General features: G+C 41.2%; 1 protein-coding gene and 1 long non-coding RNA gene across 51 annotated transcripts in view; one reads left to right on the forward strand and one right to left on the reverse strand.

The window, feature by feature from the left end:
- Rims2 (regulating synaptic membrane exocytosis 2) overlaps positions 1-16,179 on the forward strand; it is a 511,056-nt gene that overhangs the window by 470,129 nt on the left and 24,748 nt on the right. The window contains 1 exon segment of one of the 50 annotated variants that reach the window (NM_145881.2): positions 4,156-4,480. Coding sequence (NP_665888.1) covers positions 4,339-4,480 — 142 coding nt within the window. The 5' untranslated portion in view covers positions 4,156-4,338. 50 annotated transcript variants of the gene reach the window in all.
- Positions 8,664-15,506, reverse strand: LOC134479903 (uncharacterized). Its single transcript, XR_010053792.1, has 2 exons — positions 15,164-15,506; positions 8,664-9,962 (listed from the first exon to the last, which is right to left on the reverse strand). It is a non-coding gene; the product is annotated as an uncharacterized LOC134479903 (long non-coding RNA).

Consider the following 16,179-nt stretch of genomic DNA (forward strand, 5'->3'; position numbering starts at 1 on the left):
AAGAACACCACTGGTGTCCACTGCTGCAGAACTGATTGCTGGCTTGCTGCTAGGGAGAAATCTGCATGCATTTTGCAATCATGGATGCAATTTGTATTTGAACAGAATAGGAGAAACAGTTTACATCTTAGCTCATTTCTCTTTATCTTCGAAAACCACCACGCCTGAGCTTTAGTTGGAGTGTGCAACAGTACTGGGTTCAGTGCTGTGCCTGTGTCTGTGTGTTACGCGGTGGTGCAAGCTTACTGCTGCTGGCTTCACTTTTAATAATGTGTGCCTCAGTTTCCTCGTAGTGTATGGTGGGTGTTGATAGTATTCCTCGCAGAGTGCTCTTTACCTGTGTAGTGATTTATGGAGACTTTGACGGGGTAAAGATTTATCATTAAGTGATTTATAAATGTTAGCTACTCTCTTACTAGTATGGGCACTGCAAGAGGGTAGTGATTCCTGTCAATTTCTGTTTGTCAATTACTGTATCCTTAGTGATGGCAGCATGTCTGGCATGTGATATGCACTCAACAAATACTTACTGGATGAATGTTTTGTCAGCCTTGTCATCTGTGAAGTAAAAACACTGAGAGTAACTACCTCATGCTGTTCTCTTAAGTTGGTAGTGTATCTGAAGAACATAAATTGAGCTGTCACCATCATATATTACTATGCTCAAAGGGACATAGCTAAGATTGGTGTATCCAAATATTTGTCCCTCCTCTGAAGCCCCAGTCTAACTTCTTTTCCTGGCATCTGACTTTGATCTTTAAGTATTTTCCTCCATTCATGCCACAGGTCAAATCTTATCACCATGTTTTAGCTTAGTTAGTAGTTTTTCTTACTTCCATGGGCAGATTCAATGTCAAATGCCATTATAAATCTTACTGCATAAATAAGGAAACTGTTGACCTCTTCATCTCTCTTAGTTTTTTTCCTCTTATCTTATTTAAATATATTTTTACCTCTTTAATTTTCTAAAGTTCTGGATGGGCCAGTTGCTAAAGTGTAACATTTGTTCTTCACTTTCAAAATCTGCCAAGTGAAAACTAAAAGTACCTTTGAAACATGAACTTTTCAAGGTGTACACCTAATTTGTACCATAGTGACATAATGTTAAGAATGAGAAAAAAAGATTGCTTATTTCAGACCTTATGGTTAGGCCATATGGATTGTTATGTTTTATAAGGAAAACATGTATTTAACATAGTCATGTAGATAAAATAAGCAGTCTGACTTTAAGGTTGGGTTGTCAGCATTTATTTTCATGAATAAATGTACAGTATAATTATAATGGAGGTTGTCAGCTTTGTTCCCTGTCTTTCTGTCCCCTTAGTTTTATTACATGAACACACAAAGCATCTGTGGCATGGTATACAGGGACTAACCTAGAGCCAGTCTGTGTGGGCACAGACCTGCCCTGCCATAGAGTGGATGTACTTAACACTGTGGAGTTTCTTTCAGCACATCTGCCAGGAAACACTCGGTCAGGATTGATGTAATAATTGATATATTAGAGTGAGGTGGTTTTATAAACTGTAAAATATTTATTTGTATTTATCAAATGGCATACTATACTAGTATATGCAAAACATATCTGTTTATCTTTCCTTCAGAATGATGATTTCCATGTTTTCTGGTAGAGTTTTTCAGGATTTTATTTTTGGAAGGCAATCAATTACATCGTGACTCTTAATCTTTAATGTTTGGATGAATAAGAGAATTAAAAATAAAGTGGGATCCTGGGTTATAATATTCTAGACATATATTTCTTTCTGTGTAATGAAATATAGTGACTCAACATATAAGAAGTAAATCCAAAAATATGTACAGTGCGTAGTTATACATAGTAAACTGCATATGCATGTACTAACCATGCAGCTACACATGCTAAACACATATTCATGTACTATGTGTACTACTCATATCTTAGATTTGGACAGTTTCCAGTTTTTGCTGGCAGTTTTTTTCTATAGTTTTAAGTTGATTGAGGTGACAGTAGATATGTCTAAAAAGAATAGGGAATAATGCTTCAACTTGTTAAAAATGTATCAACCACCCACATATGTTGGCACACCGCTATTTCCTGTACTCAGGAGACCAAGCAGCAAGATGGTAAGTTTGAGGCCACTCTGGGCTGCATAGTGAGTCCCATCTCAAAAACAAAATGCAAATAGTGCTAAATATACATCTTTATGTGAAGCTAGAAATATTTTTGAAAACTAGTGAACATAGGACTAATGAAGTGGAATTGAAGTTTCCTCAGTAATTACAGATCATTCTTTCAATTGCCAGGTGAGAGTAGAATCGCCTGGTCACATTGTGAGCCACCTCCTTATGTGTCACATTGTGAGCCACCTCCCTATGTGTCAGTTTCCATCTTTAAAATGCTGATCAAGAGCCTAGTGACGTAGAAGTTACGTCATCTAATTTCCAGCACTCACATCAGGTGGCTCACAACCCCAGCTCTAGGGAGACTCTCACATCTCTGGCTCCTGGCTCCGAGAGCACCAACACTCACATGCACACACGTGTACACACACCATAAACATTTTAAAATAAGTAAATTGTTGATCAAGTGCTAGTCAATTGTTTTCAGAACTCATGGCTAGAAGTTCAAAAAACATCAGAGACGTTAAATAAATCCTTTCTGTTTCTGTGAGTTTGTGATATTTTCCTTTATTCCTATAATAAAATTTTTATTTAATAGTAAAAAGCTTCCATTCTGTCAATAAAAGTGAGTTATTTGCAGATTTCTATGGTTTTAATAGTGGGAAAGTGAATACTGAAAGGGAACTGGATTGGAGCTGTGTGAATGTTAATGAGAAAGGATGAATCTCTCTCTCTCTGGAAAACAGGAAACTTGATCTAAATAACAGTACCTTTTGTCGCAATGGTAGGGTTTTGTGTGGAAAGTTTTGGAAGTTTTAGAAAGAAGTGAGAGAACTGTTCTTTGTATGCATTTCTCTCATTCTTTCTGAACTGTCACTTGTGGCACATCCTGTTTTAAGTCCCTTCTCATGTGCTCCCGGCCTGGCTTCAGCTATTCTGTGGTCCACATCAGACAACACCTTCAGGGGCTTCTTTCTACTTGCAAACCTCTTCTCACCTGTCAGCTGGGCACTGTGACCTCGGACCCTTTCTAACTTGTCCCTCATCCAGGCCCCTGGCCTCTATTGCATTACTGTTCCTGTTAATGTCTGCCTTCTAGAGTGTGATTGTAACTTCTCCCCTGTGTGGGGAGTTTTAGCTGCTCAGTTCACTGTTGTATTGTGAGCATCTACAGATACATGGTATTCATTAGGATCTTAGAGAACTGAGCCTGAATAGTGAATCCCCCAGTACTACCATACTTAAAAAACATGTGTACATTCGTGTGTGTGTGTGTGTGTGTGTGTGTGTGTGTGTGAACTTAGGATACTCCCCTGACTCCTAGTAAAACAGCAGAGACAGAGTTTTACTTGCAGAATCGTGTGGTAACTTTGCTTATCGGCTGTTTTTGATATGTCTGTGTTGCTTCCAAATTTATGCTAGGATGTAACACAATGTACATCACTGTAATGTTACACTTGATAGGGTTATTTTTAGCAACAAGAGGCAGGTGATTGCTTTATGTAGAGAAAGAAGGAATTCATTCCCAGAATGAATGCTAACTTTATGGACCTCGTTGTATGTTTTCCCTTGCTGGTGCCTCAGTTGTCTGTTTAAAGAGATCTTCTGTTGACTGTTTACCATTACTTCAAACGAAAGGGTTAATGTAGGTTTTCATACGATCTGGACAAAATCTGGTTATGACTTGAAGACAGTGTCTCTTACCTAAATCCGAGGAGTGTGAACAGCTGCTGAAAAGAAACTACTATGGGAAAGTTTTACCAGGAATTTTGCCCATATATTATCACTCTGAGAGGTCTAACTCATTCCACCCAATTAGTCACAGTGCCCGGAAGGCACTGGCCATGCCAAAGGAGACAGCAGCGGCTACAACCTAGACCCCAGGCCAGAGCCTGAGGTGCGCCCTGGCACCAGCGCTACGGTGCCGCCCCCTCCAGCCTCCGATTGGCGGAGGCTCAGCATCAGCAGCATCTCGGGGCGAGGGAGGACGCCCGGGCTAGCGGCTCCGGCGTCCTGGATCCTCTGCTCCCCTGGGTGACACTTCAGACTTCCACCGTGAACAGCTGCTTCTCTTGACGGCTTTCCTCCTGATCCTTCCCCAGCAAAGCCAAGGTCCCAGCCACGGGCCGGGGAAGCAGGGACCGGAACCCACCCGGCCCCGACCGCAGCGGTCTCCGCTCAACAGCCGCCAAAACGCCTCGTATCTTGTACCGCGGGAAAAGCGGGTCCTCCTCCAAGATGGGCCGGCAGGGCCTGGGGGGCACGGGTGCTGCGGGGCGCTCCATGCAGCGCTCTCAGAGCCGGAGCAGCCTCTCCGCCTCCTTTGAGGCTCTAGCTGGCTATTTTCCTTGTATGAACTCCCTGGAAGAAGATGAAGGAGGTGAGGACCCATGTTCGTTCCCACCCTTCCTGGGCTGAGTGTCTGTTGTAGATCACTTGGGTTCCGTGGTGGGAGAGTTGGTCTCAGGTGAGAACTCCAAGTAGCTTCTGCTGCCCGAACTGTGCCTAAGAGACCCCTAGAGCACCTGGCGGAGAAACACTGTTAGTGGGTTGTTCACGGAGCTCCACAGGCTCTCCTGGGAAATAGTTGTCCTAGTAAGGAGTTAGAATTATGGATCACTTGGAAGTGGAATGAGCATGTAGACTGGGTGGGAGTTAGGTTGAGCCTCCTATGTACCCCCTATCCGTTTGCTTTTGTTTACTTCTTAAGTCCACAGTCTCTTTGTCAGCATAATCTGGAGGACAGAAATGCTGGGAAAGCTGAGGACCGCTGCAGTAAAACTTTATGTGCCCCGGCCTTTGACAGCCACTATCTAGATGCGCTGGACAGGTGGAAGGTGGACGCTAAAGGCGCGTTTACACTGTATTAGCTCGGAACTTTGTTTACCAGCTGCGCAGTGTGATTCTGATTGTCCGTGCTGTTCAACGATGCCTGTGTAAGTGAAGGGAAATACTGGCCCTGTTAAACTTTTCACTGAGAGATTCGCAGGCCTTCATAAAGTTTTGAATACCAGATCCTGTTTTTCCTTGATGAAGAACTCATAAAATTTTGCAACCAACACTGAAAATTTGTAAATTAATGTAAATAATGTAGAAACAGTGTTCTTTGCAAACTGTGTCCATCCTTAGGCCTATACCCAGAGGAGCTTAGTTATCTTGTTAACACTATTTATACAATTAATTAAGATGTGCTTTTCTTTTATTCTGTGACAATGACTTCTCACTAGAAATTTGCCTAGCCTTATTTTAGGAGAAGTTAATTACCTGCTTTAAGAACAGATAGAAATAAATTTTCCCATATTTGCTCTGGTGAGGGAGTGAGTGACAAAGTGGCCACAGGACAATTAATGATATGGTCAGTCTTCAGACTGAATCCCTGTAACTCTCCAAGTTTTCTCTGGCTGTTGTTGCAATGTTAACTTCCTGTAAATAAAGACTCATATAAATACAGATATAACAATAAGATAACTTACTATTTAGACATAACTTTTCATTTTTATATTCTTGTTTGTGTTTTATACATTTACTTTTGACTACTTTCCTATAATAATTTATTAGAAATTCTAGGAAATGTCTAAAAGTCAAACAGTTAAAAGCAATCAAAATGAATAACTGGACCCCCATAATTGTAGCTAGTTTTTAGAATCCCTTACTAGCCAGGCACTGCTTAGGTCCTACAGTGTGTAGCCTTGAGGGCCCATAACTTTATTAGCCCTGTTTCACAAATGAGGATACTGAGGCAAAAAGAAATTCCAAGACTTCCTTAGACAGTTGTCACTGTAGCCAGCACTTGAAGTCTGGAGTCACAATCACTGCTGTGTACTCGAGATGCTTTACTATGCACACTCACCAACCTAGTAGGTAGTGACGCTGCTACAATCGAAGTTAGGCATGCCTGTGAACACATATAGTTAAATAAAATATAGACTGGTGCAGATTTATTTCTAAGCATGTTTAATGCCAAGTCCTCAATATCGAGTTTACTTTATAGAAACTAGTTCCATTCTTAAGTTATTATTAGGATTTAGGGGTTTACAAAATACCATCCTAAAAGCATTTTTTTGAGATAGTAGGAAAAGCTTAAACAAAATGTGATGATTTTTCAAAATTGAAAGTACACTGTGTCTCATACATGCAAATGCGAAAAGGAAGTGTCTGCATATACACATGAGAAATGGGAACAGGTTTCTGTGCCATAATATTGCTTCTTGAGTTGCCAATACAAAATGTTGCACAAGGAAGGTAGCATTTTTAAATGTTCCCTATATGTCTCTCCTTGTAACAAGAAAGCTCTCCACAAATGGATTCTTCTCTGGCTTGGTGTCAACTTAAAGCCAAGAGAAATGGATCTAAACTTCCCCCTGGTTTCCCAGCACTCCTTTCCCCTTTCAGCATCCCCCCCACCCCCCAGAGGTCTGTGAGACTCAGAACCCTGGTCCAGAGCAGGGCTTCTTCGCAGTGTTTTTTCTTTTAAGACACCCGTGCAGAACACATAAAGTTTGTGAAGCTTGGAAGCATTATTATAGTCATAACTGTGAGACCTGGTCCACCTCACAAGAAAGGGAAATCCTTATTTAATGGGTATGGTGGTCTGCTAATCACTGTGATTGACTAAATTATCAGATGCATGTCAAAGCTAGCAATGCCCTTCTCTTACTACTTAGGATTTAAAGAAGGGTCCCCTGAGAGTGTGTAAATGCTGATTTGGGTATCAGTAACATGAGTTTCTAACCATCTCATAAAACAGCATCCTGCACATACTTGAAAACTGTTTCTCCAGACTCCTCCCCTAGTAAAGAATAGAGTTACGATCTAAACCCATAAGGTGGGTCAGAGTTTACACTGTTGACTAAAGTGTTTACACTGTTGACTTCATAACAATTGTATCTCCTTGTAGGAGTCTATGGTCTTGAAAACTAAGCACAATAATAATAATTGCCATTAACTGTGCAGCTTCTCTGTATTCCTTTCTTTTATTTCATGGAAGTTCTTCAGGGGGTCATTTTCGTTGTTTTACTGTAGAGAAAATATACAAGTTAAACCCATTGCTTACAGGTAACGTATCTCAGTGTGACTGACTTGAGTCTGCACTGAAAGGATGTCTCTGTAAGCAGAGTGAGTTAATTCACTATATAGACTGGTCCTTGTTTCATCTTTTCTGCATACTTTGTGAGTTTGTTTTTTCATCCTTTCCCCTGGGTGTATTCCAGAAAGATGGTCTCCCTATCCATGGGGTTATTTTACATAAAACTGATGGCAATCCTACTTTTCCTGTTATTTAACAATTTATAAATTGCATTCACTTATTTAGCATTGATCCCTATTTGAACAAGTATATTTTCACTATGTAATATATTTGGTTCTAACACTGACTCTTCCTGATACAGACCATTAGTATGTATAGGATATTTGAATATTTCAGGTACTTACAAGAATGTGGGACTATTTTAAGGCAACATTTCCTTTTGTAATTATAGAAACAACTCTTCAGCTTTCCACCTATTGAGTCCAAGAAAAAAATGTTTGGGTGGCAAAGTTGCTAATGGTTGAGGGACTCCCAAAGGCCATCTACATGTCCCATGTGGTTCTAAGCTCATGGGTCTCCCAAAGGCCATCTACATGTCCCATGTGGTTCTAAGCTCATGGGTCTTGTTTAGTTACACATATACTATGTGAAAATTTTACTTCCCCAAAAGTTCACCTAGCCACCTCTGATTGAAATATAATTTGGCAACCATACACAATTTACTAACTAAGTAAATTAGCACTCAATTCTTTCTGCATGCCTGCCAGTTGAAAATTAAATTATAAGAAAATCAACAAGGGGCTGGAGTGATACCTCAGTAGTTAAGAGCACTGACTGCTCTCCCAGACGTCATGAGTTCAATTCCCAGCAACCACATGATGGCCCACAACCATCTGTAATGGGATCAGATGCCCTCTTCTGGTGTGTCTGAAGACAGCTACAGTGTACTTACATACAGACAATAAATAAAATCTTAAACAAAAAAAAACAGCAAATGAAAGTAGCTTAAAAACACTAAAAATCTGAGGGAAAATTATCTGCATGTCATCGTGAGGCTGTGAAGGGTTGTTGACGTAAAAGGATCCATTTAGGTAGTCAGAATGGTGCAAGCTTAAAATTCCCAGTCTACATTTGAGGCCACCAGGAGCTATACAGAACCCATCTCAGCAACAAAAGGATTCTGTAGACAAACACACATTTTTAAGAGACCACTCATTTAGTAGGATGTGAATCTTGGTGTGGAGTTACTTAAGTCTTAGAAACCGTGCTATTTGATTGCAGATAGACCTTCACCTTTGTTCTGTTGAGGTAAGATGTTTCCATGAATGTCGGTACAGCATTGCTATGTGCAGAAACAGGTGTAGCTACTCATGCTGACTAACGGAATGGTGCTGTTCTTTACAAACTGAATGCCAGTAAAACTAACTCTCCCTGTACAGTGTTTGGTCATGGTATTAATACATCCTCCACAGCCAACTGGCCAAGAGAGAGCGGTATAGGCCATTGTGGATTTTTTTATAGAGATAATTTTCTCGAATTATGATTTTATATGAAAAATCATTTTATTAAATGAGTACATACACATTTAGGAATGACACAATTTGTATATTAGATTTGTACTTAAGACAAAGTAAAGTAAGATATTTTGGAATTAAAAGCAAATGAACAGCTTCAGCTCAGATTTAACCTAAGAATCAGCATCTTTCATTATCTTAGGTCCATGGTGCACTTACAGCAGTGGTTCTCAACACTTTATTACAGTCCGTCATGTTTTGTGACCCCCAACCATAAAATTATTTTCATTGCTACTTCATGACTGTAATTTTACTACTGTTCATGGATTGTAATATAAATATCTGTATTTTCCAATGGTCTGAGGTGACCTCTGTGAGACTGCTATTTGACCTCCACAACCCACAGCTTGAGAACCACTGCCTTAAAGTAATTGAAAACTTTAATGTGGAAGTCAGATCAGACCCCTGTTTTCCCTCATACTTTACTAGATTCGTTAAATTCTAAGCCAGCAATAGGACCAAGTTTCCCTGTGGAGTTATTCTGTATACAATGGCTTACAGAAGAAGCTGACTAGTAAGGTCTTGTGATGGCCTCCCATCACCACTGAGGCCTACACCCACACATGAAAATGCTCTCTGCTGCGATGCTCTAGGCCATTAGAGCAGTGGAAGAAGATCATTCTGTCTTTGTTCTACCTCAGGTTGTCCGGTTGTTGATAGGAAGGACGGAGATCTACCTACTGCTATATATTTATTTATAAGGTGAAGGATATTTGAGGAAAATGCCAATGTAAAATAATAGTTTCAGTTCTAGCCTTGAAATGTTGCTCTATTTCAAATCTGGAAATGAGGTTTCTTTTCAATGTGAATAATGTTTTCGCAGAGGTTTTTCACCAAATCTATGAACAGAGTCATCTAGGTCCCACATGGATCTAAAGGAAATCAGGAGAACCCTCTTCCTGTCTTGCAGTCACTCCTACTTCACATGGCTGCTTCTGGTTTTCTCTTTCTTTTCTTTTCTTTTTTTCTCTTTTTTCCCCGCTCATTCTTTGTCCTATCTCCCTGAGCACACGTCCAGTAAGCCATAGTAGCCAGTGACTTCCGGGTTCCTGTGTTACAGCTCCACCATTCTGCACATTGTCTTTCGCGATCCCAGACCCGATATTCTAGGGAGGGATTTAAAGGCCAGCTTAGTCCTGTCTGGTGATGTCTGAGGCCAGGCTTTGTCTGTGGGTTTAGCTCCCACTAGGAATGTGCTTCTGTGGACGGTGAGAAGGGCATCGTTATGTCTTCTCTGACATCCCCCAAATAGCTGCTCCTGCCTAGATAAGAAAATCTTGATTTAGATTTTATTTCATGAAACTAAAACACAAGGAAAATTATTTTAGCTATTTAAAATGAAGAGATCAAATGGTGACAGCTGTTCCCTTAGGGCGTTTGTAGATCAGTAGCCCTATAGATAACATAGATCATTAAGGCAGAAGAGGACCAGGAAAGGACTGAAAAGCTAAAAGAAAGTCTACCAGGGAAGAGAGGCGAGCAGTCATTCTGAGCAGTGCCAGGTTGGCACATTGACTTGTTTTTTGTCCCCAACAAATCATGAACTTGGTTATTCCCATAAAGTCCTTAAACTTTAAAATATTGGCAGCAAAATTTTTAAATTCTCAACATTATCTGAAGCAAACAAACACATTTATTGGCCAAATGTGACCCAGAGAACACAAAGTTTTTAACCTCTGCCAAGAAAATCTGCTCCCTTCCTGGCATTTCTAGTTCTGTTTTTTCTCATTCTCACTGGTGCCTTGGCTATTTAAAACCAAAGGGCTCATCTCTGAAGCTGCTGATAAGACTGCAACCTGCTCTCTCTACTTTCTGGATCCAATGCTAACACATTGTTAACACATGGTTCTCAACCTGTGGGTCAGCAGCTCCTCAGGGACACCCCCTTCACAGGGCCCACCAAAGACTGTCAGAAAACACAGACATTTACATTATGATTCATTAATAGCAAATTTACAGTATCAAAGGCTCATGGAATTAGGAAGGTTGAGAACCACTGCCTAGGGGCAAACTGGAAGATTCCCATTTCTTCTAAGAAAAGTCCACCCTGATGATCTAAATCTCTCAAAATCTAGCTACTCAGTTTATAAAATGAAGCCTCCTGACCTCCAGAGTTTTGGTCATGCCTTCCTGTTCTTGCTCTGCTACTGTGTGCGTGTTCCTTGCCCATCAGTGGTCAGTTCATACCTCAGCCACCAGAGCTTCTCTAGGTGGACAAAAACTTGTATGAACCCAGATTTGAAATAGTAATTCCATTTCTGCCTAGTTAATATCCTAAAAGGAACTCAAGTTCTTTAGCTTAGCTTGATAGTACAATATCTATAATAATACATATATTGGCATAAGGCTGAGACTTAATGTTATTATGTTAATCCTTCTTTTATGGACCTATTTAAAAATAGTTTGCCTTCTCTGAGCCCGTGTCCTCTGATACATGAGGTACTAGCCCTGTGTGGCTATCTGGTTTGTATGAAGTTAATGAAGTTGGAATTTTATTTCCTCCACCATGCTAGCTTTATTTCAGTGCTCAGTAGCACTATTTATCTCTCTGGTGATGACCTTTTTGTATACTATGCCATTACAGAACATCTCCATCATGGACAGAAGTTCTGTTGGCTGTATAGCCCTAGTAATGAAGGGCCGCGCCTGTAGAAATTAGGATACATGGCCCTGGAGGGTCAGCGTGTGTTTACTAGCTTACCTTACCTACCAAACAAAAGCTTATATAAGTGGGACTCATATGACTTGTCATATTTGTTATTTCCCCTTATATTCTATCTCTAGCAAGCACAAGAACTACGGTTGTGAGTGGAGACTTGAGCAACACTGCTTTCTATGTATTTGTCAGGAAGTGAAAACACACTCTTAGGTGAGGCAGAACACGTGGATAAATCAGTCAACTGTTTTGATTCTAATGGGCACAAGAATACTGGAATGCCACTCTCTCTGAACTACACCTAGAAGTTATTACTATATAAACTGGAATACATTTTCCTATCAAATTAGAAGTGGGACAAGTGCGAGATATGTGTTATTTAGAAAACATTCCATAGAAATCAGAAAATTAGGCAGGAAAACTGCTGAATAAAACTTGGATTAGGTCATAGCATTTCTTCTTCACAGACCCAGAAAGCTAGACTACAGGGTGATCATTATGCCCACAGCCATAGTGTAGAAGCTACCCTGCATGCATTGCAGCTTGCCACGTACATCACAGCTTGTCCACCATCTCCTTACTGGTGAGTCACTATGTACATGTGACCCCCTCCTAGGAATCAGATATCTGGCCATCACCCTTGTTGGACTAAAAGTCTGTGGAACCTGTCTTCTGAACTCAATGCTTCGACACATGAAGTTTGTGGCCTCGCTGCAGAGTAGGGAGAAAGGTGACATGTAACAAAGGTAGCTTCTACAGTTGAAGAATAGAATATTTCTCTTAGGAAGAAATTTGGCAAGATAAAAACACAACAATATCACTTGATTATAGAAAATGACTAACAGTAGTTGAAAGGCTACCTATTATACTCAATGTGATTATCTTTTATTTTATGGCTTTAAATATTTTTAATATCTTACTATTTAGTTGTTTTTATCTTTAAGAGTGAGCAGTCAGGAAAGGAAAAAAACTATAGATGAAATCTAAGGTAAATATCAGGGCTTCTTTTTTTTTAATGCATCTTACATCCTACTCACTGCCCCTCCAGACACCCCATCTCATAATCCTTCCCTCATCTCCCATTGCCCACCCCCTTCTCTGGGGGTTGGAGGCCCCCTGGGTTTCACCCCACCCTGGCACATCAAGACTCTGCAGGGCTAGGCACTTCTCCCACTGATGTCAGACAAGGCAGCCCAGCTAGAAGAACATAGCCCACAGATAGGCAACAGCTTTTGGGATAGCCCCCAATAGCAGGGCTTCTTATCTTTACATTTGCTGCAATTTTGGCCACTCAAATATACATACACACTACTTTTTTTTAGCATATAGCAGAAGCAATCACCATGAAAAAATCTTAAACTCTCATCCATTTACTGTTGTATTCTAGAACCTTTGTGGACATACAGGTCTTTTTGTCACAGTGAGGTGTGGCTCTTCAATTCATGATGATGTATAAGAATGAGAATCAATTTAAACAGTAAGGTAGCAGCAGGCCCAACAGAATAAAAATCACTTCAAGAGAAAAGAAGCAAAGCAGGGGTGACAAAAGCAGTCCTGCCTGGAACTGTCAGCTCCCTCCTGGTGTGGGCAGCAGAAGCTGACAAGACAGGGCCCCTTTATCCCTTTATCCCCCAACAGCCTTGCTCTGTGTCCTTCATTCTCCGTGGCTGCAGAAGTTTGCAATGAAGAGGCAGCTGTGCAGTTCTCACCCAGCTTCTTGCTAGCGCAGCATACCGCACTATTAAGTGGACAGGCGCTGCAAAGGTTTATGTCTACAATGACTGCATAGTCCAAGTCAATATGCACTAGTCTGTCTTCTTCATTTTGAATTTAGCAATTGAATTTTGTCCCAATTTTAAACTTTTCCATAGGTTTAAACACCTGTCGTGGGGTGTGTGTGTGTGTGTGTGTGTGTGTGTGTGTGTGTGTGTCTGTCAGAGTAAGTTTAGTTAGATTCTAATGACAGCCAAAAATACATCAATGGCTTTAAACAAAGTAAAGCGTGTGACACTCATCACATGTCCAGTGGGATACATATATTGGGGCAGAGATCTGCTGCCAACTCCTCTAGCCCCTCCGAATCATGTTTACCTTAGTGTTTATGTTCTGGTTATCCTGTTCCTCAGTAAATTCAGGGGAAGATGGCCCAAGGCTGTCTTGGAGCTGGAGCCTCGGAAGGAGAGCTCTGGCATCTGTTTGACTCACAACCCCCAGAGCACAAGAAAGACCTTCAAGTAGGTCCCAGTATGCAAGAGGAGGGTTAGTATACTCAGGGCTTTGTTGGGGAAGCTTAGAAGCAATACTCCTAGGAGAAGGCATAAAGAGTACACTAAAAATTTCCCATCCATCAAGGTCTAAGTAAAGCGAGGCAGCTTCCGAACATCGAGGGTTTAAAGACATCACCCTGAAACATAACGCAGCTTGGTTCCTTGTCTTGGGCAAGGCAAAAGATGGTCTCCAAGTCAGTAGCAATGAGGAGTTTTTGAGTTTTGTTGTCCAGCCACTTGGAGAGTTTCCTGATCTCAGGGGAAAATGACTTTTAATCAAGTGGCTTTCTGTGAATACAGGGAGTGCCAAGGAAATGAGTTAGCAGATTAAGCCAAAGGAGAAGGATGCCTCCTGTGTGCTGCCTTCTGCCTGGGGTGCTTGGCAATTGAAGAACCTGATTCTGACCTGTAGGCATTGTCCCCAAATGCTTAAAATAACTTACACCCAAGTGTCAAGGCTTAAGGACCCAACAACAGCCCAACCTGGACTTTAGTTTAAGATTTACTGCTGGTGTATTACTTAATGTGCAATTCACACACACACACACACACACACACACACACACACACACACACACAGGCACACATGTGTATATGTATTTGCTTTTTAAAAGCATACTTAGCAATCCCATAACAATTTTGGTTGTTCTACCCCAACAATCATAATAAAACATCTTTATGTATGTTTTCTATCTGAGAAATAATTTGAGAAAGAAATCAAAATCTGCTCTACTGGGCCTCTGCTGTTGTAATAGTCAGGATGTGAAACCAACACATACTTGTTAGATCTTAAGCCTAGCATAGGATGATTTTGTGTAACACCACAGATGTTGTTGTAAAAATATAAAAATAAAAAAAGTATGGTTGTCTTTTATCCCCCTTCTAGGTCTAGCACCTCAGTGTCCCAAGATATCTGCTAGATATCTTGCCGGAAGCACACATTCCAATTCTGTGGTAACCCAGACCAGCCGCCCCACACTCCATTACACTTAAATCTACACATGAAAGAACACACAACACAATAACCTTTGACCCAATTGATAAGCTATAATCGCCCCCCTAAACATACAAAGCCCAGTACCATCCATCCCTTAAGAACATTAATAACAACCTGTAAATACACAGAGCGGAATCTTAACATCACCCGCCATATTGTCCTGCCACAGCTTCTCTCTCTGTCCCTCCTGTCTCTTCCTCCTTTCTGTTCCAGTCTCCTCCTCTTCCTCAAACTTCCCTCCACCCATGCTTCCTTCTTCTCCAGTGACAGGCCTCCTTCTATCCTGTACCTGTCCCTACCTGTCCCTCACCCGTGTTTTAGGGGAGAAGGTTCTGGTGAGGTCACCTGAGTCCTGAGTAGTGACAGGGCAGCTGCTCTTCACAGTGGAATTAGCATCAGAATACAGAGAACTCCAGGGCAAACCTCAGCACACAGAGATCAAAACATTGGCTGAGCTCCTGCCTGCAGCCTCTGCTTCCAGGTGCCCTCAGGTTGGAGGCGCATGGCTCCTTGCAGGTGTAAGTCTCCATCAAGGAGCCTTACCTGCTGCTGTCAGCCAGGACTCGCTTTTGGCAGGTACTGGTGGCTAATGTCCTTCACACGTGGCCTTTCCCATCTTCAAGTGAATAGAGGTAAAGACTCTTTCTTGTGACTCTGCTCTGTCTGGTGTCTTCTTGTGGAGCAGCAGAGAAGGCTGTATGTTTTTAAAGGCCTGAAATGCTTATGCTTGCCCAGTCAGTCAATCTCCCTACCTTTAAACAACTAATTAATGACTGTAGTTAATTAGTAAAGTCCCTTTTGCTGTGTAAAGTAATGTAATCGTCAGGAACTGCATAGAATTCTGCCTAACTCACTTGAACTCTCTCTCACAGACCTTCACTGAATTGAGTTTATAGGTTGCATAGCAACATGACACATCATTTAGAACATTACACATGAATCACCATAATGCAGTATATTTAAGTTAAATTGGGCTTATTGTGGATGTGACATAAAGATTTTTATGTGCCACAGATTTATAAATGAGGCTATAACTGTTTTAGGTAATAGAGTATATCAAATGACAAGGTTTAAGGACTACTCTAATAGCATTGAGCTAGGAACTTTTGATTCCTTGACAGGGAGTAGCATAGCTCCTCCATGTAGGCTGTTAACCATGCCCTTTTGTACACTAATGCGACAAACTCGAACTCCAGAGAGAAAGGAGGTCAGGGGTCATCTGCTCCTCTCCTTGCCCTTGTCTTATACAACTAGCCCCAGACTCAGAGGAAGTCACACAACCAGCTAGTCAGTGGTCATGACTAGACGGAACTGTTACCTGTTCCTGATCTGGAACTGTAGCAGTGTCTTGGTTGAAGGCTTTCTGTGTATCAGGTGCTCTTCCAAGCTCTTAGATGTGTATTTTCCTTAACCCTCACTACTGCTGTGCCAGTCATGTGCTATAGTCTATGGTTTGAGAACATAGACATAGAGGGGTCTTGCTCACAGTGCCATACAGTGTTTTAAGAGGAGAGAAACAATTTGATGTGGGAACTAACTGGTTTGAGGCTGATGACTCT

This window comes from Rattus norvegicus, chromosome 7, assembly GCF_036323735.1.
Source record: "Rattus norvegicus strain BN/NHsdMcwi chromosome 7, GRCr8, whole genome shotgun sequence".
NCBI lineage: Eukaryota > Metazoa > Chordata > Mammalia > Rodentia > Muridae > Rattus > Rattus norvegicus.